At 59.0% G+C, this 23,708-nt stretch overlaps 1 protein-coding gene across 3 annotated transcripts in view; it reads right to left on the reverse strand.

Annotated features, from left to right (window-relative positions):
* Window positions 1-23,708, reverse strand: part of PRDM11 (PR/SET domain 11) — a 55,617-nt gene that overhangs the window by 4,067 nt on the left and 27,842 nt on the right. For 2 of the 3 annotated variants that reach the window (XM_004708317.2, XM_045290968.1), the window contains 3 exons: window positions 21,924-21,991; window positions 6,209-6,396; window positions 1,037-1,663 (listed from right to left, as the gene is read on the reverse strand). In XM_004708317.2, coding sequence (XP_004708374.1) covers window positions 1,037-1,663; window positions 6,209-6,396; window positions 21,924-21,991 — 883 coding nt within the window. The remainder of the gene's footprint in view (window positions 1-1,036; window positions 1,664-6,208; window positions 6,397-21,923; window positions 21,992-23,708) is intronic. The other variant, XM_045290969.1, reaches the window with a different exon arrangement.

Below are 23,708 nucleotides of genomic sequence, written 5' to 3' on the forward strand. Positions count from 1 at the left end.
GGGGGGGAGGTGGCTTCTTCTTCGTGGACCGTCCACAGAGGCCACCCACTGCGCTCCAGGCTGCCTGCTCCCTCCCCTCCACTGGCAGAGCTCAAGGGAGTGAAGTGCTCCATGCCAACCAGACAGCACTGGCAAGGAGTGCAGACCTGGTGGTAAAATGCAGGCACGTCAAACACGGAAAAGGCAGGCATCGGAGTCCCGGGACTCCCTGGGTCTCCCCATCCTTGTGGTGGTTGCAGGGGGTGGTGGGGCTGGGGAGGGGGGCTAAGCAGGCTGCCCCTGAAATGAGGACAGCCCTGCCATGCCATTTCAGGATCAAGACGCAGCGAAGGCGAGCTCTGTGAACCTCAGCTGCGCCTCCTCCTGGACCCGGGGGTGCTGCGGCTAAAGGAGGAGGGGGCGGGGTAACTCTGAAGCTCAGCCTCAGGGAGGTCCTCACAGTGTCTGCTTGCTGCCCTGTTCAGAGAGCGCCAAGCCGCCATCGAAGGGGCAAACGCCTGCAGCGAAAGGCTCTAGGTTCTCTGCCTCTCCTTAGCTTTGCACCCCGCCCCCCCATCCTTCTAGCAGTCCGGGGGAACAGGACCCTGTGGCACTGTGCAGCAAGTCAGGAACAGAGTGGTTGGCAGCATTCCTAGACTGAGCACAGAGAGGCCCAGTGATTTCCCCAACAAGACACCCTGCGGGCACTCTGTGTGGGGCTGGAGGAAGGGAGGGAGAGAGAGATGACCCATCGGGCTCAGGGTTGAACCACCACTAGGACCATCCAGAAAGGCAGCGGGTCAAGAACACAGCACACACCCTTCCTGCAGCGCAACGTCCTTTATTGGCGAAGGGATACATGGGTGACCACGGAGCAGCCCACCGCAGCCCAGTGGCCATGCCAGAGGCACTCAGGGGCTGGAGGTGGGAGTGGGAGCTGGGACCGGCGTCCACCTCCACGTTACACGACTCGGGCCTCCCCCGAGGTGGCTCCGACAGACTGTTAGGCCACCTTCCACACTGCCCTCTGACAAGAAGCTCATCCAGACCAACTTACCTGCCGGGTCTGAGAATTCTGGGAACTCCAGTACCTGGGGTGGCAATACAGGGGGCTCTGGGAGCTTCCGGGACTTAAGCATGTCTAGTTCTGCCTGGAGTTCCCGCACCTTCTTCTTGAGGCGGATACAGTTGGGGCAGAAGGAGGTGGTGGGGAGCTCCTGCGGGTCAGATGCCAGGGAGGCCTCGGCGGGACTGTCGGCCTTGAATGATGAAGGCTCCTCCTCTTCCTCCCCCAGGGGGCCTGGTTCCTTGCAAGCCCCCTGGGGGAGCGTCCAGGCCCCTTCCCCCTGGGTCCGGCTGACGTTCTGGGCGCCATGGGACGCGGTCGACGCACACCGATGGTAGGCATCGTCCTGGTACTTGGGAACCTTCCGGATGACCAGGGAGGTGCTCAGGGCCAACTGGTGGGCTTCGACCTTGGCCGATTCCAAGGAGGCCTCCAGTACGTCCTTGAAGATGAGGTCAATTTTCTTCTTCTTGGCCTGGGGGGGCGTGTCCCCTTCGTCAAAACCACGCTTGTAGGGACTCTTGCCCTGTCTCAACATGGGGAGCTGCATGGAGCCCCTCAGGTCTTCTGGGCTCTCCAGAGCCTGCTCAGACTTCTCCCTCTGCAACCTCTTCTCTCCTAGGAAGGAAAACCAGGGCATGAGGAAGTGGGGAAACCCCCAAACCGACAGCAAACACAGCACGCCTCCTCTCGGGAAGCCACTCCACACACCCCTTTGCGGTTGGCCTTGGGGCTGTTACCTTAAGGGAGGGCGAGGAGTGGCCTGCCCAGAGCATCATGGGAGCTAGAGGTGCACGGCCCGCAAAAGTGGACAGCACTATTTCCCAGGAGGCGATTTCTACAGAGCCTTCAGTCTGTGCGCTCTACTCTTGGACGCTCAGAGAATTCTACTGAGGAGGGTCCCTAGCATTCGCTTCCAAGGCGCTTCCCATCCGGTGACCCGAGAGGACAAGGGTCCACCCCATCCAACCGGGCGGCAGGTCACACACCTCATGGTGTTGCCTCGGCCAACCCTCCAGCCTGTCTGTCAGTCCCAGCAATCAGACAGCTGCTTCGACTTGGTAAAAGGTACACAGGAGACACCAGGAGTCCCACGCCTGCCTCCCTGTTTGCCCAGAGACGGCCCCCGAGGGCACAAAAGCCTGCCCTGTGGGAATCCTCCCAACAACTGGGAAGCCCTGAGCTTGGCACCCCCACGGCGCCCACTGACCACAGAGGCCGGAGGACAAGAGATGACAGGGGTATGTAAGGTTTCAGGATGGAAGGCCCAAAGCCTTCCTCAAGGATAGCTGGGTTCCTCACCTGACCACGGGTGTTGTAGCTCCTCTTTCTCACTATCATGTGGAGGACTTTAAACCTCTGAGCTCGGGGAGGTGCAGGCAGAAATGGCTTCAGCCTGACAAACCTCTGCAAACGGATGTCCCGATGGTCCCCAGGAAGGCAGAGGCATCTCTTCAGCCCCGGGGGGTTCTCAGAAGCCCAGAAATCTCAAAGGGAGCTCAGATCAAGGCCAGGGGCCCTGCGTGATGCGACCCCCAAGTATCACGCGTGACCTGAATGCATGTTGTAATCGGCATCTGATGGCTGCACCTGCTAAGTAAGGGCTTCTGCATGAGGGCCAACCTCCCCGAGCAATCTCGACGTTTGTCCCACGCAGTGACGGGCCCTGGCTTCCCACCGTGGGCACGGGGTGCTGTGCTCTGCCCCATGTTTCACACCGATTTCCAACACGGGACAACACATGGATGCTTAGGGAGCAATCTCACCTCCAAAGCTCCCCAAACAGCTGAGAGGCGGAAAGGGGAAGGAGGAAGGCCATTTTTTCAAACAACGTGAGCTGATCTTAACAGAGCAACGGCAACGTTTGCCCATTCGGAATCTCTCCAAAACAAGGGCCACCCTCTCCCGCTGTCGCTGACCAGGCAGGCAGAAGAGAGCTGAGGTTGCTAAAGGGTCGGGGCGACCCCTTCCCGGGACTCCTCCTGCCCCCCTGCTCTTCAACAAGGATTTCCAAACCTTCTAAAGGGAGTGGAGGGGTCTCTTTGGATTTAAGACTTCCAGAAAAACCTATGGGCCAAAGAAGACCTTTGAACATTATGAAATGGATCCCAAAGCCTCCAGGAAATATGGAGGGGGGCTGGTAGGGGGGACACCCAAACCTCACAACATCGATGGCATGACAGACGTCTTCTGAACGGAAGGCCTGGGTGCTTGGAGCAGGTGCGTTTACGAGAGCGGGCCCAAAGGGATGATGTACGTTCTCGTCAGGGGGCAACAAGAACATCCGGGTCCAGCAGATGCTGCTGCTCAGTAAATGTTCAGACTTCATGCCCGGCGCTTTGTCAGGGCTCCGGCCGACAGTTACGAGGCCCCCTCTTCCAGGTCAAACCGTGAGTGACTGGCCTGAGCAGTCTTTCTTCTGGAGTGGCACAGGCGTCCCCAGGGAGGTGCGGGGCAAGGGGGTACAGCCCACACCAGTGACACCATCAGAGGGTGCCACCCAAAGATGGGCACAATGTGTGCATTGTTTCTGCAGAAATGCATGACGTTCTTTGAAAGCAGCCCTGTCGCTGTAATGGGGCAAACTGTGCTGCTGTTGCTGTGAGCCCAGCTACAGGAGGTCCTGTGTCCGCATGGCCGAGCCTCTGTGCTCAGTGATTTTCTGAACCTTCTAGTGCATTCTGGTCAACGTGGTCTTTGCGTCCCAACTAGAGGGACGCCGCGGTTCACGTGCCTCTGTCTGCGCGCCCTGCGATGATCGTGTGCATCATTTGTGTGGCCACTGGCATCTCTACAACCACCGACTTGCGGCAGTTAGTGTTCGAGAAGCTACGTCAGTAAGATTCCCTCCCCCCCTTTTTGAGAACGAATGTGGTTGCTAATAACGTTGTAATTCAATGTGGAAAGATTTTATAAAATGTTTTTGCTGTTAGTACTTGAACTTGTATCATCTAAGAGATAATACCACGTAGGCAACTTACTATGGGAGAACGTACGTAGTTAACTCTGATTAAAACCAGTCACGAGCCTTACTCGGGATTCTGTGTGGGCTGGTACAGACGGAGATCTAGATGGGGGCTGGGGGGTGGCTGAATGGCATCATGAGATGCTGGGCTGGGCGGCACCAATCCCAGTGACTCCCCCACAGAGCAGGGCTGGCACACCAAACTACAGAACAACTTAAGTTCCCCCGAGCCTGCCAAAACCACCAGCTACACAGCCATGCCTCTCAAGACCACTGAATTCCATGAGCACTCCCAAGGGCTCCAGGCCAAGCCCACCCCAGCTCTGGCCCCACTCCGCCAGCTGTGGCTTTCCTGCCTGGTCCCCTTCTGCCGGGTCTGGTCAGGAACAGACACTCCCTCCTCCCGGCTCTTCCCATGTCTTCTTGCATCTCCTTTTGAGTCTGACTGCTACACCTCCTTCGGCCCTGCCTGTAAGCTCACCCCCCACCTCTGAGTATTTCCCCCTGGGATCAGGGCTTGTGGGGTGACGCAGCCTGGGTGCTCTGTGGAAGACGCTGGGCAGGGGGCAAGAGGACATCACCAATCCCGAAAAAGTCAAGTTGACAATGGCCAGCGGACGAGACCTGGGCTCTCAGCTGTGACTCCGGTTGGTTTCCTTTGCAGCGGGCGGTCTGATTGTTCTGGGGTGTCTGGGCTGTCGTCATCCCCTCCTCCTTCCATTCATTCCGTGGGGGCGTGCTGCGCAGCCACCGTGGGCCAGACACATCTTCTGAGGCGCCTCCAGAGGACAAACGGAGAGCAGGGCAGCCTCATGGTGGAAACATGCCTTCGCACGGGAAACCAGCTCGAGCCCAACCTCCGAGCCCCAGAGGGTGCCCACTGGGCTGCCCCTCACTGCCCATCCAGCCACAGAGACCTTTTACCAAGTCAGGGAGCTGCTGCGCACTTTGTGCCCACCGTCTGCTTGGTTCTCTTTTGTTTCTAAAGAGAGTGCAATGGCCAGGGGGCTCCAAAGCCCCTCTCATCTCTCCACTCCTGTGCCAAAGGGCTTATGTGACTGGGGACACGCTATGTTGGGGCTCAGGCATGTGGACTTTTGAGGGTTTGGAGGCCAGCGGACAACCAATGAAAGACGGTGGTGGGCTGACCAGTCTGCCCACCTTTCCAATGGGCGTTGCGATTGGGGACACGCTATGCTGGGGCTCAGGCATGTGGACTTTTGAGGGTTTGGAGGCCAGCAGACAACCAGCGGTGGGCTGACCAGTCTGGCCAGCCAGGCGGAGGATGGAGGGCATGAAGGGGCATCAGACTAAGGGACTGGGCAGTATGGGAAACCCAGGATGCCTTTAGATCAGTCTGAGCCAGCAGACCCCTGTCCCCAAGGCTCCCAATGGTCACCAGCCCATCTCCCAAACACCTCCCACCTTCTTCATAGAAATGGTTCTTGTGCCTCACAGTTTGAGCCAGCACTGAGCAGACGGGAGGGAGCAGGGAAGAGACCAGGCTTTGTCTAGCAGGTCCTGTATCTGAGTCATGCATTGCCTTCAATTCTGACTCATAGTGACCCCACAGGGCAGAGCAGAACTGCCCCTGTGAGTTTCTGAGACTTTAACTCTCTACAGGAGCAGACAGCCTCATCTTTCTCCCAAGGAGCTGCTGGGGGTGCAAACTGCCGACCTTGTGGTTAGCAGCCCAACCGTGACCCAACGACACCACCAGGGCTCCCAGATCCCAGAACAGTGAGCAGGCCCTGAAGTCCAACCAACATGGCCTTGAGACCTAGCTGGGCGCTTCCTCTCCTTACCACCCTGGGTGAGCCACTAGCCAGTGGACCCCAGGAGAATCCACCCGGGGTCCTTAGTGGTACGCGCTTACCACCGAGCACTGACACTGGTCAAGGTGAGCATCGTTTTACAGGTGCCGTGTGCATCGCCCCACCTGGTCCTCAGAGCACACTCATGGTACAGGTGCTAAAGTCGGGATGATCACATGGACAAAGGCAGACAGCCTGCTGAGGGCTGGTGAGACCTGGTGTGATGGCCGCCATGATTCTGGGAGCCCCCAGACAACAGCAGTTTGTGTGGCGGATAGGGGGTCAGGTTTGGTTGGACCTTGGCTTTGTCTCAGACCCTGCTGCTGTCTCCCCTGCCCTCCCCCCCCCAGGCCGTGCCTCGGCCGGCACTCGTTCAACACTCACCTCGGGTCAGGTTGCGGTGGATGGTCTCCTGGGACATGCTGTGCAGACGCTTCATGTAGTCCTGGCCGTACCAGACCCGCAGCCGCTCCCCGGGCCGGATGTCCCTGCATGCTCGGAAGTAGATGTGCTCGCTGTGTTGGAACGCCAGCAGGTTCTGCTCCCTCTCCTCTCGGCAGATGACCACGTACCTGGGGGCGAGGGGGACAGGTGAGAACCGTGGGCCACCCTTCCTGGGTGGAGTGCCTGCCAGGGGCCAGACCCCATACTGGACACTCCCAGACGCTTGGGCACCTGTCAAAGGTGGCAAAGCCGTACTGTCTTGTGGAGGGAGCAGGCCACCTCCCCGAGGTCCCCACTGCCTGGGAGCGCAAGCGCGTCTCTAAGCCACTCGGATTCCCTGTTCTGAGGTGTGAAGTGACACCTGAGCTGCTGGGTTCACACCAAAGCCAGCGGCCCGTCCAGGTGGCGTGCACACCTGGCCACCCGGGTGTGCCCGCCCAAGTGGGCCCGGGTGTAGATCTGCACTCCACGGGCTGCCAGGGGCTGGTTTTCTCAGAAACAGGTTGCCAGGCCTTTCTTCTGAGGCACCTCTGGATGGAATCAAACCTCCCAGGGAGCGGCCAGATGCCGTAGCCATTTGTTTACATCACCCTGAGACCCCTCTAAACTCATTCTAACTCACGGCGACCCTGTAGGACAGGGTAGAACTGCCCCGGTGTGTTTCCTTGGCTGTAACTCTTTATGGGAGTAGAAAACCTCATCAACCTCCCACCGAGAGGTTCTTGGTTTCGAACAGCTGCCCTTGCAGTTAGCAGCCTGATGTGTAATCACGACGCCACGGGGACCCCGGGTATAAAATGTGACACCAGAGATAAAGGAAACGTTAACGATTGCTTCCTCCAGGCTCCACAGTTCACTGCGGGGATCCCCAGACACCACCGGCTGACAAAATCCAGCAGACATAACCCACAGATCAGGGCTGCCCAAGAGATCATGTACCAGATGCTAAACATCAAAATCACTCAAAATCGGGGGTCTGGTGGGGACAGGAGAGGGCCGTAAGTCTAAGGAAAGGTGGAAACCACTGGCCGACCGACTAAGTCATGTTTCTCACAGCTGAGAGTCGATCCCACATGTGGCCACCCTGCGGGACAAAGCAGAGCTGCCCCTGTGGGGTCCCTAGACAGTGACTCTTTCTGGGAGTAGAAAGCCTCGTCGTTCTCTCTCAGAGCGGCTGGTGGTTTTGAACTGCTGGCCTTAGGTTCACCAGCCCAACGCATAATCCACTTCACCGCCAGGTCTCCGAGTCACGTTTGTTGTGGTGGTGAGGTGCTGTGGAGTCAGTTCTGACACACAGCGGCCCTGTGTGCAACAGAACAAAACAGCGCCCAATCCTGGGTCACCAGAAGACCTGTCTAGGATAGGATCGGGGAATTGGGCTCAGAGAGGCCCATTCACTGGCCCAAGATCACACAGCTAATAAATGGAAGGAGAAGGCGAGGCCATTGTTCTCCCGACACTGCGGGCGTGCGCAGCACCGTGCAGCCAGCAAGGCCCAGGTGGCCTTCAACGTTCTCGCCATCTGGTGACTCGATGGCCCGCACCTATTCTCCCCGTTCTAAGGCCACCTGAGGCCATGGGCGAGACCAAAAGCGTGAACAAGAACAGGATGAGCCCGCTGCCGCTGGGTCCGTTCCAGCCCTCTGTGGGGCACCGAGGACTACATCTTTACAGAAGCAGACAGGCTCATAGTCCGTCCTCAAAGTGGCTGGTGTGTTTGCCCTGCTGACTTTGAGCTATTTGCCTACACCACCAGGGCTCCTCACCTGCTGCCTCAACCACCTCCAAAAAGTTAGCAGATGCCACGTTTGCCAACAGGTAGAGGTGGGCAGTTCAAAAGGGTGAGGAGAAATGACTTGGGGGTCTTAGAGTTCTGCACGATGCGGCGTCTAAGAAACAAGACAGCTAGAGTTCCCTTCCTTTCCTTCATGCTGTGCATTGTGCCCAAAGCCCGTGATGGAATGAAAGCCTGTGGCTGGCGTGGCCCACGTCACACCAGGGAAACAGTACTTCACAGGAAACCCCACTGGAGAATGAGCACACATCGCATCTTCGACATCACCAGCAAAACGCCGGGTAGCGTGTTCATCTTACAATAAGGTGACCAGATTTTAACATTGGTAAAGCGAGACAAAAGCGGGACCCCGTGGATAAAACTCATATCCTGGTGAAATAGCCACATGGCAGACGAAAACCATATACCCTAGTTTGTCGTGCATTCTTTCCAAAAATCAGGACTTTTTGAAAACGCCGTGGGACGTGGGAAAAATTGTTAAAAATCGGGACTGTCCCGCTTTTGGCGGGACATCTGGTCACCTTACCTTACAAACAACACAAACTCACAGTCATTGAGTTGATTCTGACTCATAGTGACTCCATAGGACAGGAAGAACTGCCCATGTGGACCCTAACTCTCTGTGGGAGTAGAAAGCCCCATTATGATCATTAGTTATCCTCGTCCATCACCGTCCTATCCCAGAGAAAATGGTGAAATGGATGTTGGTGTGCCGGAAGGCCACACGGTCACAGGAGAACGTGTTTCCCAAGAGTCTTTGGTGATGAGGGAAGATGGAGCTGATAGAAGGGACACAGAGAGAGGACACGGGGCTGAGAGTCACTTACACCACGGCCTGAACCGCAGTGCTGGAAACAAGCCCACATAAACCACTTGAAGAAACACCCCACCATGATCGCCGCGACCACCCACCGTCATCTTTGTAAATATTGGTCCCTCCCAGGTTTTCCTCCTCCAGCAATTTTGAACAGTTAGCAATTAGCCCATCAGCCCATCAAAGTAAAAGAAGACAAGATCAAGGTACAGAGGAGGAAAAAAAACAAAAACCCACACATCAATCCCGGTGCCAGGAGGCAGCAGGGGCAGGGACAGCACACAGAAGACCCCCAAAGGCTGGGGTGGAGGGTCCCTTTGCCTCCAAGGGTCCATGTGGGACCAGAGGCGATGGATCCTGTCTGCCGGGGAATGAGGAGAAAGGAGGAGGGGAGAATACGCACATGCTTTGGGCTTTGGCTCTTCTTCCCCTTGAGAGATGGGGGTGACAGGTTCCCCACTGGGTAACCCACAAGGTTTCTGGTGCTTAGATCCTCCCACCTAGCCTCTCTTCCCCTCCAGGATCTTAGCTCCGACACATCTGGGCCCTCGTCAGCAACCAACTCAGCCATTGGCGTCCCTGAGCCGTGAAGACGAGTCCATGGAGTCCCAAGAAATGGAGGGAGAGGGAACAGAGTCACCCGTCTGAACCACAGGCCGCCCCAGGGTTACCACTCTCCCAAACACCAAACTCAGGGCCATCACTCACAGTGACCCCACCCGGCAGTGTAGAGCTGCCCTTGTGACTTTCCGAGACGGTAACTCCTGAGAGGAGTAGGAAGCCCCACCTTTCGTCGGGGACGGGTCCTACTTCCCCTTCAATATCGTGCACATTTGCCTCACCGGGGAAGGATTAAACCGACCACGACTGGAAACGATGGGCAGCTTTTAAGTCATCGAAAGGGACTCAAGTCTCTTGCACTAAAACCAGGCATGGCAACAACCACAGAAAACCCACTGCCATCCACTTGATCCCGACGCGGAGAACCGGGTAGAATTGTTCACCAGGTTTCTGAGGCTGGGAATCTTTGTGGAAGCAGGTCGCCTCATCTTTTTCCTGCTGGTGGCTTTGAACCACTGGCCTTGCAGTTAGCCGCCCATTACTTAACCCACTATGCCACTGGGGGTCCTGTATGGCACTAACCCCCCAACCCAGCTCAACTCAGCCCACAGAGTGGATTATACAGGGCTTCAGAGGCTGTGAATCTTCGAGGAAACAGACAGCCTCATCTTTCTCCTGCAGAGCAGCCGGTGGGTTCAAACCACCTTCCTGTGATTGGCAGCCCCACGTTTACCCGCCAGCCCCACAAGGGCTCCTTTCCCTGAACTTCACATGCCCCTCTCTCGCTGTCACCGGAGTCCATCCTGACCCACGGCGGCCCTAGAGGGCGGACGAGAACTGCCCCTGTGGGTTTCCGAGACCGTCGCTCTTTACTGGAGAAGCGAGCCTCCTCTTTCCCTGGATGGGAACCGTGGTGGGGTCGAACTGCTGACCTGGTGGTTAGGAGACCAACATGCCACCGGGGTGCCCTTCCTGCAGTAAAGTTAGGAGCAGTAAGAACTGTGTGCACCTGTGCTCACCGACCTGCAACACAGATGTACTGTAGTTAGGAACCCATCTCATTTGTCACCCAAGGGCTGCCTGCGCTCCCTTCCCACGGGCCTGCCCGCCGTCCTCCGCAGCCCAGCGTTCTTCTGGGAGTGCCAGGTGTTTCCCAGCTCCCAACTGAAGAAGAGCCTGGGATCTGACCCCGACTCTGAGTAATCAACTTAATGAAGCCACACAGCGAGAGAGACCAAACCCACGGCCGACAAGTTGTCTACAGCTCAGAGTCAGCTGACATCGGGTTTTGGAGGCAGCAAACTTTTTATGGAAACAGACAGCCTCAGCTTTCTCCCTCGGAGCAGCTGGTGGGCTTGAACCACCAGCCTTGCAGTTCGCGGCCCCACGCCTACACAACAGTGCTACAGGAACGCGGCAGAGCCAAACCCGCCCCTCCCCGCCCCGCCACCATTCATTCATCTTTCTACACTGGAGGACCCCTTGGGTCACAGAGCACAGTAAAACAAGTCTCTCCCGGCTCCTGCCTCCTGTTTCCCAGATTCTGAAGAGCCTCTGGCTCGGCTCGTGGGCACTCAGCTCCAAGGGACAAAAACAGAGGAGGGACCTTAATCCAAACAGCCTCCTCTGGAGAATGGCAAGGGGCTGGGAAAGATCCAAGGTGGTTCCCTGTCGTCTCCCTGGGCTTTCCTGCCCTGGGAGCCTTAGTCCGCAGGAGGACCCGGGGTCCTTGTGCGGATGAGGAAGCCTCTTCCACACGGCAGACCCGAGCGCGTTCACCTCCTTGTGTTGCATGGTTTGGAAACACGGTGATCACAATATGGCCCAGACCAGAGGTCAGCCAACGTCCCGCATGGAAGAGCCAATCCCATCCCTCACAACCACTTGAAAATTATTGGAGCCATCGTGTATTTTGACCAATGAAATCAGCATGATCTGAATAAGAGCCTTTAAAATTTTTATAAACGAAACTATGAGTTTAATTTTCATTTTCAGGTTTACTTCAGAGCCACGTGTATGCACTGTAAGAGCCACGCGTGGCTGGTGCGCCCCAGTTTGCCGACCCCTGGTCTAGACACATAACTCCCAGGGAGTCCTACTGGCCCAACCCCCTGATGTTAGCACAGGTTTTCTGAGGTTAAAAACTATGGGGAGCCAGCTCAATCCCAACACCTGAATACTCCACAGGGGTCTCTTGGTGGTCATCTCTCCAGAAGCACAGTTGCTCAAAGGTGGCCTGGCACCACTAACCTTTCCGTTAGCAATCACTTCTAGTTGGGCCTCCCTCTTCGTAAGCAGCCTGCTGGACCACTGCTGACTTACTCCACCCCTGGCCTCCTCCTGGCCCCACGGATGTCAACAGAACTCTAAAGGACCCAGCTTGCTCTAATCCCTGACTGTCGGGAAGCAAGAGCCCTCCTTGGGGAGTAAGGGGCTGTCTGTGGCTGGATGCCTTTAGGCCAGTAGGTTTGGGGTCCGTACCTCAAGGGAGGGAGTGTCCAGGGAGGGGTCTCCTGACAGACTGTTCTGCATCTACCGGTGCTGATTTGACAGCATGGCAGGCCAGAGCCCCGGGAGCTGGGGTCCTTTGGTGCCAGTGAGAGGGTGGGTGGGTGAGTGGGCAGTGGGATTCTGGGCTGAACCTTTCATGAGGACAATGAACTGCTGACTTTGGGGACTGGATCGATAAGCACCCAGACCCCGTTTCTCACACCCCCTCTTAGCCATGTACTCGACGTGACAATCGGTTCCGACTCTGGCCCGTGGGGCATGCATGTGGTTGAGGAGGCAGACAGAGGCCAGGCTCCGCTGCACTTTTTTGTGAGGATTCGCGGGTGGGTAGGAAGGCTTCAGGGAAGCCCTGGTGGGGACAGAGAGACGGGGTCTGGGCTCTGACATGCATTTGGTTCAGGGGCTGGGAGGCATTTGGGGTCACAATGTAGAGGAGGCAGCCCTCCGCCACGACTGAGGGGCTCTGCCCCTTGGAAGGGGCATCCCATTCCCTTCTGTCCACTTCCATGCCGACATGCTGGCCCTATGATCCCACGGGAACTGTCCCGTGGCAAGTCTCTGGACCCCGCTGTCTGCCTAGCTCTGACCGCCACCTCCCTGCTTCCAATCTGGCCCCTGCTCTCCGCAGGACTGCAAGGAGAGGCCGGCCACTCACTACTTCCTACACGGACTTTGGTGAGAAGTCCTGGGCCCGACTTCCCGGCATCTTGGCAGCTAGATCACCTTGAATTCCACCCCTCCCTTCAGGGCAGCTCATCTGGATGGGGATGGCCTGGAGCCCAAGAGGCTAAAGGCAGGTGGAGCCTCCGGAAAGGGGGTTCCTGGTCAGGCCCAAGGTGGGGGTCCTTGCTGGAAATAGCTCTCCCTGAGGCAGGCAGGCAGCCAGGGCTACACACCAGGAGTCCTTCTCTGCCCAAGGGACCTTCCTGAACCCGTGGTTCTCAACCTTCCTAATGCCTCGACCCTTTAATACAGTGCCGCATGTTGTGGTAACTCCCCCAACCATGAAATTATTTTTGTTGCTCCTTTATAACTGTAATTTTGCTACCGGTATGAATTGGGCAACCCCCATGAAAAGGTCATTCGACCCCCAAAGGGGTTGTGACCCGCAGGTTGAGAACCACTGCCCTAAAGGGACCCATGGGGATGCAGCTCCTTTTACTTTGTGGGACCTGAACTCTAGGTAGGCGGGGTCTTGCCTGTGCTAGCAAACACCCTCTAAAAAGTTTAGGGTGGTCTCTCAGGCACACTGGCAAACAGCCAGCCAGCCCCTGGACCGTCTGATTTCCCCAGATCCCCGCCAATGCCAACCTTTGGGGACGTGACAGCCCAGGGTACCGTAGCAACATCTATGTTTTGCTGAAGGAGACACAAACATCAGGGGACTCTCTCCCAGGTAGGGTCTTGGTCAGCCCCTTGCCTTTCCTTCTAGGGGCATCTGAGTGGATGGAATGGGGGCGGGGCTCTGCCAGGGTGCTGTTCCTTGCCCATCTGACCTCTGCTTCTGCACGGGGTGGGGAGGAGGGGGCTTCTCGCGGGAAGTGAACAGAGAGCTGACGCAGCAAAGAATGATCCTGGAGACGGGGGTGTTCCAAGCGTCAGATCCGTTTCTTTTTATTGCTGTCTTCACAACAAAACACTGGGGGCACTAGGATTCCAGTGTGGGAGGGCTGAGCAAGGCTGGGCCACCGGGCTGGTGGGCAGGGGGAACTGGGGTTCCCAAAGACCCACAGAACAGAATGGGAAGATGGAGCTAAGGGCGCAGGGGCGATTGCAACTGCCCTCCTTTGGCTGGAGCGGCAGGACCCTCTAGGAAAGGCCAGGCCAGGCCAGCTGCTGGCCACAGCAGCCCTCTGGCCCGTGCTCCCCCAGCCCTGCCGGGCTCGGCCTTGGGCCACGGTGAAAAGACAGCACAGCTACACTGCGCCCAGGGCCGAGCTAAGCTTCAACCGACCGCTCCCGCCTCCTTCCAGGCTCTGGCTCTGGGCCCCACGCTGCAGCCGCAACGAAGCCTGATGCTAGCGACGCTTCAGCGTGAGCAGCGCAAGCAAGCAGAGGCGAGGCATGCTGCAACGGATAGGGCCCCCCAGGGGGCAGCCTTTCAAAGCCCGAGGTGGGGTTGCCTCTGGCCCGTGAATATGGGTCCTGTGTCTCCCCAGGCTGGAGGTGAGCCTCAGGGTCCTGGGAAGGTGAGGGAACCCTGTCTCCTACACACTGTGGTGGTCTCTGGCCCCCACCCAGAGCTGAGGCAGAAGCACAGGGGACCCCGCCTGAGTCCAGGCAAGGCCAGGCCTCCCCTTCCCACCACTGCAGAGCCAGCTTCTGTCTGGTGTGGGAGCTGGAAAAGCCCGGTCCCCGCTTGCAGGCCTGGCCAGTCACCTGCCGGTTGAATGACGACACCTAGGACAACAGCAAATGAGGGTACCTGCCGTGGCTGCCTCTCCGGCTGCACCGGCGTCACACCGGCACCTCCCTCCAAGTGCGCCCCTTCATCCTCCCCTCCCCACGACAGCAAGCGCAGCGGCTGAGCACAGGTACGGGGGCCAAGCGGAAGGCCAGGGTGGGGGCAGGCCCCTCCTGCGTGGCTGGATGCAGCCTGCCCCGTGGCTCTGGCCTCCCCCACTGAGGAAGCAGCAGAGCCCAGGCGAGGATGAGGACGAGTTGGCGGTGAGGCGGATGGGGCCCGCGCCGGGTTTCCACGCAGGATGTTTCCCTGCAGGCAGCATGAGATCCTCAGGCCAAGCGAGGGTCAGGCAGGGTGCCTTCTGAGCCTGGGCCAGGAGGGAGGGGGCTGCACGCTGTCACAGCACAGGACTGCCGGCCAGCACTGAGGGGCCAGGGGACAATCCCCCAGCAGCCCATGAGGGTGTTCTTTCCAGCTGTAGATGGGCACCCTGTCTCCATCCTTTCTCCCGGGCAGACCGGCCCATCAGGGGTTGTGCTTTCTCTTCTGGGACCTGGTAGTCCGAGCAGGGGCTGGTTCTGGAGGTGCCCGGGGGGGATGCACTGGGGATACTTTGGCCTGGGGTGCAGAGCCCAGCGGGGCTGTCCCACCTGCTCCCCACTGGGATGCTGCCTGAACCCCATCCCGGATCTCCGTCAGCGTCTGGCACATCTGGCCGATGCAGCCAGTCAGCTCGGCCATGGTCTGGCCAAGGACGTGCATGGTGCTGGCCATGTCCCGGTGCACGGCCACCAGCTCCTGGCAGAAGCGCCGGAAGGCCTCCGTCTGCTGGGCCTGGCTGTGTAGAAGTTGCCAGTCAGGGTCCACGGTGGATGGGCTGAGCTGGGGTGGCGGGGTCCTGTAGGTGGCGGCCTGGGGCGAGGACTGGGGCAGGAACTCGAGCTTGGGGCCCACCATCTCAGACAGGTCTGAGGAGGAAGAGGAACGGAGCAGGGTGGGCCTGGCTGGGCAGGCTGCTTCCTCCAGGGGCTGCAGGGGCACACGCCACCGAGGCTGCCGTGAGGGTCCAGTCAGCTCCTCATCTTCGCCATCTTGGGGGGATGGAAGCAAAGAAGAGCAGATGGTCACAACAGGGAGGAAGGGGTAGCCACAGGCTCGACCTCATCCCGGACATACCACCCCACCCCACCCCCACCCCACCCCTGCACCTACATCCCTCAGTCTAGTTCAACACATGTTCCTTCACCAGCCCACCGGGCTGCCCAGCTCCCCGCAGGCATGGGCCAGGCACCCTGGGAAGGAAGGAGGAGTGTGAGCCGAGCAGCCCCTCCCTTTCCTGGGAGTCCACACCATGCTCTTGGTCAGTCAGGAGCCCACCCAGCCCGCATGGCCAGCACCACACCGGTGGCCTCCTCTCTCTGCAATTCACTTCCACAAAGGACAGGCCATGGCCACTCCAGCTACCCCCGCCCCCACCCCCCATCCCATCGACACCTGCCTGCCAGGGTCCTGATGGGGACCACACAGGGTGGAAGGCAGGCAGGCACTGGCACGCTGGTCTGAGTGCCAGCTGCCAAGAAGCCCTTTCTGAATGGCTTGGGGCCACCTTGTGGCCTTGCTGGAATCTGCATCTTTTAGTGCCTTGTATTGACCACATGGAGATCCTAGAGATGGTGACGTGTGTGTGTGTGTGTGTGTGTGTGTGTGTGTGTGTGTGTTTGGGGGAGGGGTGCCGGTGTGGGGGGGCAGAGTGTTGTCGGGGCCAGACCTCTTCAACCAGCCTTGGTGATCCCTCCTGTGTCTCCTGCCAATCCCACCCTTTCCCTCCAACAAAGGAACACCAGGCCACAACACAGCTGCACCCAGGGGGGGCCAGACCCTTGCTCTCTGGGGCCCGGGCTTTCTCATGACCAATGCAAGGAGCAGGGATGAAAGATTTGATCAGATGATGCTCCTGCCAGGAACCCCACCCTGCTGGGGCCTGAGGGACTATATTCAGAGCCAGCTTGGTGGGTGGGGGGGGTGCTCCCAGTATCCTCAGGGCCAAGTGTTGAGTGGCCTTCCAGGTAGGGCAGAGGCCACAGCCCGGTCTGGGAAAGCAGCTGACAGACAGCACAAGGAGAACCCAAGCAAGGAGCCCTCCCACCGGGCATGGGGGCCCCATGCCACCAGCCCAGGCCCAGTGGCAGCAGCCGAGCCTGCAGGTAGTGGTGCCGGGCCAGCACTGGTAAGCTCATGAGCCCCAGTCTCCGGGAGCTGGCGAGGGCGGGGCAGGGTCTAAGAAAGGAGTTTTAGGAGGTGAGGCCTGGGACGGTCCTCCCTGTCTCTCCTACTGAGTGGATTCACCCCCAGATTTGGAACCACAGTGATGCACAGGCAGCCTGTAGACGGGTCCGAGTCCTGGTTCAGAACCAGCTCCGGAGCCAGCAGCCTGTGGGTCTCCACTTCACAGTTCCGAAAACCGGACTGTGATTCCCCACCTGTCAGGAGCCCCGGCCAGACAGGAAATGGCAGTCATCCCGGTGCCGGGGGCTGGGGAGGGAGGACTATCTGCGAATTACCTTCCTGGGGGCTTCCCTGGCTCCTCCTGTCCCTGCCGGCTGGTGGACCCCACCCTTGCAGAACAGCCTGAAGGGGCGCAGCCCTGCCCTAGAAGGACCTTGACCGCCTCCTTCCGGTGAGCCCCAAGAAGAAGACAGGAGGTGGAGCACTGAGAGGGAGAGAGGCAGAGGCAGAGGGGCATGGGAGGCAGTGTCCTGGCCCAGGAGGGAAGGACAGAAACTGGGCACTGAGAGGAGGTGGCTCTGGCTGGTCTGGTCCCCTCCCCCGCCCTCTCCTGGCTTCTTGCTGTTCCTGGAACGCGCAGAGCGAGCGCCTTCCTGAACAGGGGCCTTTGTACGTGCTGTTCTCTGCGAAGCAGCCCTCCCTACTGGCCCCTATGCCCCCCACCCCCACCCCTGAGCGCCCTGGGCCTGTTTAACTCTTCCTCTGCCATGCTGCTCAGCTCTACTGTCCCTTCCCGAGGAGTCCTGCGGCTGGCAGGCTGACGGGCTACAGGCTGTGCAGGTTCCAGATTCCAGGGCATCTCACAGGAGGGCAGTGTGTGCCCTCTGGGGGCCTGCCGGGGGTGGGGAGGGCCTACCTTCTCACCCACACCCTGGGGCAGCCATGTCCTCAAAGCTCCCCACCCCACCCCACCCCACGCAGGGCAGTGGGTTCCACTGGCAGCCCTGTCCTCCTGGCTTAGAGCGGCTCAGCCCACTCCAGAATGAGGGTGTGCAGGAGAGACAGGAGTGGGGAGAACACCAGGAGGGGGGCAGGTGAGGAAGGAGTGGCCTTGGACCGGAGGCGGGTGATACTCACAGCTGGTGGAGGGGCTGTCGGTGGCGTCCAGCTCTGCCCTCGGGAAGCCGAGCCCGGAGCGGGCCGTCAGCAGCGCGGACCTGATGGCTCTCTCGTGGGTGGTGAGCACAATGGTGGGGGCCGGCCCCGGGCCCCAGGGCCCGGCAGGGCCTGCTGCATCAAGGCCAGCTTGTCCTTGGTCCAACGTTTCATGTCATCCCATCTGTGCTTAATGTCCTTGATGGAACGGGGAACCTGGCTGATGGAGGTGATTTTCCGAGCTATGCCCTCCCAGATCTTGTCCCTGTCGGCGTGGGACAGCCGTGTGGTCTCCCTGCCAAAGAGTGCCGCCTCGTGCTGGGTCACCTCGGTGACCAGAATGTCCAGCTCCTCCTTGGAGAATTTGGGCTTCCTCTTACGCTCCGCCGGGGGCGCCGCATTCCTTGGGTGGGACACCCCACAGAGCACAGTGGGTCCATGCCCGTCACCGTGGGCAGGCATCCTCTTTTCCCAGGTGCTGGCGCCCAGCAGGGGAGCCCGGAGGCACCTGGGCACCTCGGCCAGCTCACCACCACCACCACACCCTCCTCCTGCCAACAGGTCTCTTCCACCGCTACCTCCTCAGGGGATGAGAGAAGAGGTGGGTCCCCGGGCAAGAGCCGGGACTTGGAGCAGAGGGAGCGCCCGCAGGCTTGGGCCCTGTGTTGTTACCTGGGACTTGCTGAGACCAGGGCCAGAGGTGGGCCGCCCCCAGCCTCCTTCTCCTCCACCAGGAACCGAACAACCACCATAAGACCCTGGGGTGTGGGTGTGGGTGGGTGCTGCTAACAGCCCTACGCTGCTGTCCACAGAACCACTGGGTCAGAATCCACCTGTGGGGCTTGCATTTCGGGGCTAAGCCTGGAGGTCACAGGGCAGCAGAGCCAGCCCCTCCAACGGCAGCCCTGGCAACAGCCCCTTTGCTACTGGGCTGCTGTGGCTTTGGGGAAGCTTGGGGGTAAACTGTGAAGGGCTCAAGGGCATCCACTGGGTGACAAGGTCCCTCTGATGGAGATTGGAAATGACCTTGGCTTCTGTGCCCACCACAGCTGTGCCCTCTACCTTGCCGGGCACGTGCTCAGGCTTTGGAACTCAAACCCTACCCCCCATGGGGTTCCCCAACTGCTGACTGGTACTAGAAAGTCCAAAAGATCCACCCACTTGAGGTGACCCAGGGGGCAGAGGGAAGCCTGGGGACCGATGCAGCCTCACACTGCCTCCTGAACAGAGGTGAGCTGCCAGGGCCCCCCAGGGAGCTTCAGCCTTCACCTCACCTGTGCTGGAACCTGGGCACCTAGACCCAGAAGGTGTGTGTGTGTGTGTAAGTGGGGATGGGTGGGGGGGGCTGCAGAAGCAGGCTGTGGACTCAGAAAGATCTGGGACCAGAGGGGTCGCCACCTGGGTCAGCCCACGGATGTCAGCAAGCCTGGTGCCCCCCTCTGTAAGGCAAGGAGTGCTCCCTAGAAGCCAGATGGCAAGACTGTCTCGCGTACTGTGAACACATCGTCGGGGAGCCTGGTCTCTGGAGAAGGTCCTCAGGCGTGGTGAAGTGGGGGGCTGAGAAAGAGAGGAAGGGCCTGACACCGTGGCTGCAACCATGGGCTCAAGGACAGGACCGACCATGCGGGCCGGAGCTGGACCGGGCAGGCAGTGTTTCCTTCTGTTGTGTGCGGGGCCGCTGTGGGTGGGACCGACTGCCTGGCACCTGACGAGAGCCGCAGTAGCAGCAGCGACAACTGAGGAGGCTAGTTCTAGTGCGGCGTCCCCACCGTGGCAGGGCGATACATGGCAACGTCTTTCGGTCTTGGCCCTGTGGGCCTGTAGGACTGGTCATCTCCCGTTTGGGGGGAGCTGCCCTGGATGTGTTCGCATCCAGGGCTTCCACCTGCTAGAAGCTGTGACGACCAAAAATGGTTTCCCAAATGCCCTGACGGAGAAGTAGAGCCTGCCTCAATGAAGAGCACCCCGCAGGGGGCACCCACCCACCCGGGGCACCCACCCACCCACCACTCCAAACGGAGGCCCAGCCTGCCTGCGATCTGGGCTACCCACTGATCTGCCAACTGCCAAGGTCGGCGATGCGAACCCACCGGTAGCTCAGAGGGAGCCATCTGAGGCTGTCTACTCCCAGACAGATGGACAGACAGATGGACAGCCCTGGAAACCCTGAGAGGCAGTTCTCTGTCCAAGAGCATCGTGGCAAGTCGCAAGGGACTGCAGGACAGGGAGATTCCCTACTTTTGAAGAAAGTGACCAAGCTCCCTGGATCGCCCCCAAGACCCTGGTGGATGACAGCGCGAAGGGAAGTGGCTGTAAGCTGTAAGGAGCTGTCTGTACACACGGACCTGACACTTGTCGTCATGAGGGAGGTGGGATCCTGGGCTTTCCCCTCATTCCAGCCACGGCCAGAGGGCCATCTCCAGGGACAGCCGCTCACCGGGCAGCATCTCCATGGCAACAGACCACACACCCACCCCCAGGCCTACCCAAGTCTTCAGTGAGACGCAGATCCCCGGCTGGGATTACCTGGGCGCCATCAGGAGCGCAGGAGCAGGGCAGATCCAACACTACGCGGCTGCAGAGCCCACCCACAGCGCAGGGAAGCCATGGGGCGTCCCTCCCTGCGCCCAGGCAGAACGAGCCTGTACGTCCCAAGCTACAAGCCCGAGTCCTTGCTGCCACTGACTGCATGGCCATGAGGGAGACTGTGCCCCTGCCCTGAAGCAGAGACCACTGGGAGGTTCTCAGCTTCCCCTGTAGCACCCATGCTGGGGGAGTGGGGGACTTGCCCCGGTTCAGCCAAGTGGGAGTTTCTGGGTACCAGAGGGTCACCTAGTTAGTCCTGATACTGCAGCTCCTTCTTTGGGGTGTGGTCGAGCCTCAGCCCCAAGGCGAAAGGTGGAACGGAATCAGCATCCCAGCTTCTGCAGCCTTTACGTGCAGAGCAGCGATGCCCGGCCCCTGACTGGACACATGTCCACGCAGTCGAAGGACACGCCTGCCTTTGCTTGCCTGGAGTCAGACAGCGAGGGCATACAAGGAGCCCAGGCTCCGGGTCTGGTTCCTGCCAACCATCCGATGGCCTGTCTGCATGACCCTTGGTCCCCACATCTGTGTCTGGGTTCAATCGTGTCCCCACCAACATCCTGGCCCATTCAAGGTCCCATCCTGCACCACACCTCCTTGTGGGCCTCCATAGCTCATGGTCTGTGCCCCAATTCAACAACATACTAGAATGTTTCTGTGGAGGGTAGGGGTGGGCCCCAGGGTGGGCTGGGCAGGCAGGGTGCACCCCCCTGGGTGCCCAGCACAGAAGTCAACTCCCACAGGCTCTCAGTCAATGAATGAGGCCCATGTGTATTGAGTTGGCCTGGGGCCGGTGGCCAGTGTGGAGGGGGCAGCACATACCCTCTTGCCGGTCCCACAGAAGAGCCCCTGCTCAGGGCAGTTCCAGCAGAACAGGGAGCCACAGCACCACACAGACACCAACGACAGAGGACACGGACCCACAGTGCCACCCCTACACTTCCCTGGCCCTCCTGCCCCAGGCCCTGAGCCCTGGCCACCATCCCAGGGTCCCTGGGAGATGTTGCCAAAGAGGCAAGTGTGACCTCCCCCTGCGACCCCGTGGGCAGCAGTGCCCCACCCAGAGAACGCGCCCGGCACCCCAGGTTCTGGGATCAGCGTGGCCACACCTTTGCTTCCCAGGCCAGTCTCCGGCTCGCTCTGGACAGCCTTTCAGGTTCTTCCTACGCAAACAGCTATTCCAGCCCCGGAAGTCCCCCTCTGGGAAGTATTGCATCGGGGCAGCCAGCCCTGTCCCAGAACTGACTACGCTGAACTTTGCTAGAAACAAAGCCTATCCCAGGGGGGCCATTTAAGTAACTGCTACCCTACGGTGACCCCTCCACAGCTCCAGCCAGAGTCCTGCCCTGACAAAATGCCCTCCCTTACCCTACATGCTGCAGGACCCTGGGGCTACAGACACGTCGGCAGGAGTGCAGGCCTCCTCCAGACCCCTTTGAGGGAAGCCTGGGGGAGCAGGGCCCCCCCAGGGCTGGATACACCCCATACCCTGCAAGCGACGATCCAGAGCCTTCAGGGGCTCCACCACTGGAGATCTCTTGGTTCAACGGGCTCCTTGGGCCCTCTTCCCAAGGGTGGGAACCCAGGCTTGAGTGGGACTCACCTCATCCAGTTGGCTTTAGTCTCGTCTGACCCATCTATGGACTTGTAGCGGTTGTTCTTGTCCACGATCTGGAAGACAGAAAGAGAGTCTAGAACGGGCCTTCCCCGAGAGAGCTCTCCCACCCACGGGCTTCTGTCCAACCCAGGGCCCAGGGCCTGGCCCCCTCCACTGCCTACATCCCTGTCTTCTGCCAGGACCCCGCAAGGCACCCACTGTTGCAGGACTGAAGCCCTGGGGCCAGGAACCCTTGCCACCTCTGTCCCACCCATTCCCCTTCCTCCCAGACCGACTGGGGAGCCGTGAGAACCTGGGAGATGGAAGGCGGTTGGACTGAGCCGTGTCTCTCCGCCACCTCGGTGGGCAGCCAGACACAGGGCCCACAGATGGCGCTGCCCACAGCAGCCCCAAGAACCGTCCTGAGCCCTCCCTCCTGCTACCGTTCCTGTGGGACAGACGCTGGCACTGGGTGGCCGGCAAGTCAGAGGGCATAAGGTAAGTGTTTAAAAGCCTAAGGGTATGAGGCTGGGCCCTTTTTCCTTCTGTGAGCATGTGTGGTAGTTGCATAGTCTGGTGTCCATTTGAGAGGATGGAGAGTGAAGGGGTGGAGTCTAGTCTGTCAATCGGGTCATAGCCAATGAGGCCTTTGTGTAGGCATGAGCTTCCCCTGAGGATTCTGGGAACTCCTGTTTTCTGGGAACGCTCTCTGCTCACTCCCTGGGAGACTCTCTACTGACAAGGCTCACTCCCTGTGAGATATCCCTGAAGAGAAGGCGCATTGACCTACCCAGATGGAGCCCTGGGAGCTGGAGCAGCTGCGTGGAGACCCCTGCCAGCACTGAGACGCTTACAACATCACTGGATTCACAAGACTTCCCACCCACTGGCCTGTGACCTTCCTGCACTCAGTGTCATTGCATGTGTTTCGTGAGTCTGAAGAGGACTTTAGAGACTGGTATCTGACATGTGGGCTAATATCAGACTTATGGGCTTGATCTGGACTGGGCTGGGACGTTTTTCTCGATACTCAATTGCTCAGGTATATAAAGCTCGTTTCTATGCACATGAGTCTCCCTGAATTTGTTTCTCTGGTCCACCCGGACTAACATAGCATGTCTTTATTTTACCCTCCCACTTGAGTTAGTGTTCAGCAAGCTATGGGGTTTAGGGCCGAATGATTCCTTTCCCATCCGGGTGCTTTGAGGATGGCCCCAAGAGCTGTCTGCCATGTAGCTCAAACGGAGAATGGGGAGCGGGAAATTTGAAGATTTCCTTTTATTCTTCATTTTCTGCAGTTTTACTGGGTTGTTTATTAGAGGCAAAATCGACGACTACTTCTTTTGCTTTTAACCCTTCCCCATGATTTAATGAGCGTTCTCAAAGCGAGGGCTGAGGGCCCTTCGTCAGTTCTAGAAGCTCCCCAGCTGCTAGTGTTTGGGCGTCTGTGTCACTGCCACTCCGTCGCTCACCTAGCGCATCCATGTAGAATTTCTACTCAACAGCTAATCTCTTCCCCACGTCTGCTAATCCCCTCTGTCTCGTTCTCCCTTCTGTCTCTTTCTGGGCAGCGCTCAGGACGCTCTTCCGATTCACTAATTCTTTCTTCGACTGTGTCTGTTTAGAGTGATCCCCTGCCTGGAGGTTTTCCCTTGCTTCCCTTCTTCTTATGAAACGAGTATCTCTAATTCATAGATTTTTCTTTCTTGTTTTGGCTTGTTTTACTCTCTGGCTCTTCAGTTGGTTCTTTGTGGAGCCCCTTCCTTTCGTTAGTAGAGCTGCCTCTTCATC

The sequence above is a fragment of the Echinops telfairi genome, unplaced genomic scaffold (genome assembly GCF_000313985.2).
Source record: "Echinops telfairi isolate 266 unplaced genomic scaffold, ASM31398v2 ScPeMD7_60;HRSCAF=208, whole genome shotgun sequence".
Lineage (NCBI taxonomy): Eukaryota > Metazoa > Chordata > Mammalia > Afrosoricida > Tenrecidae > Echinops > Echinops telfairi.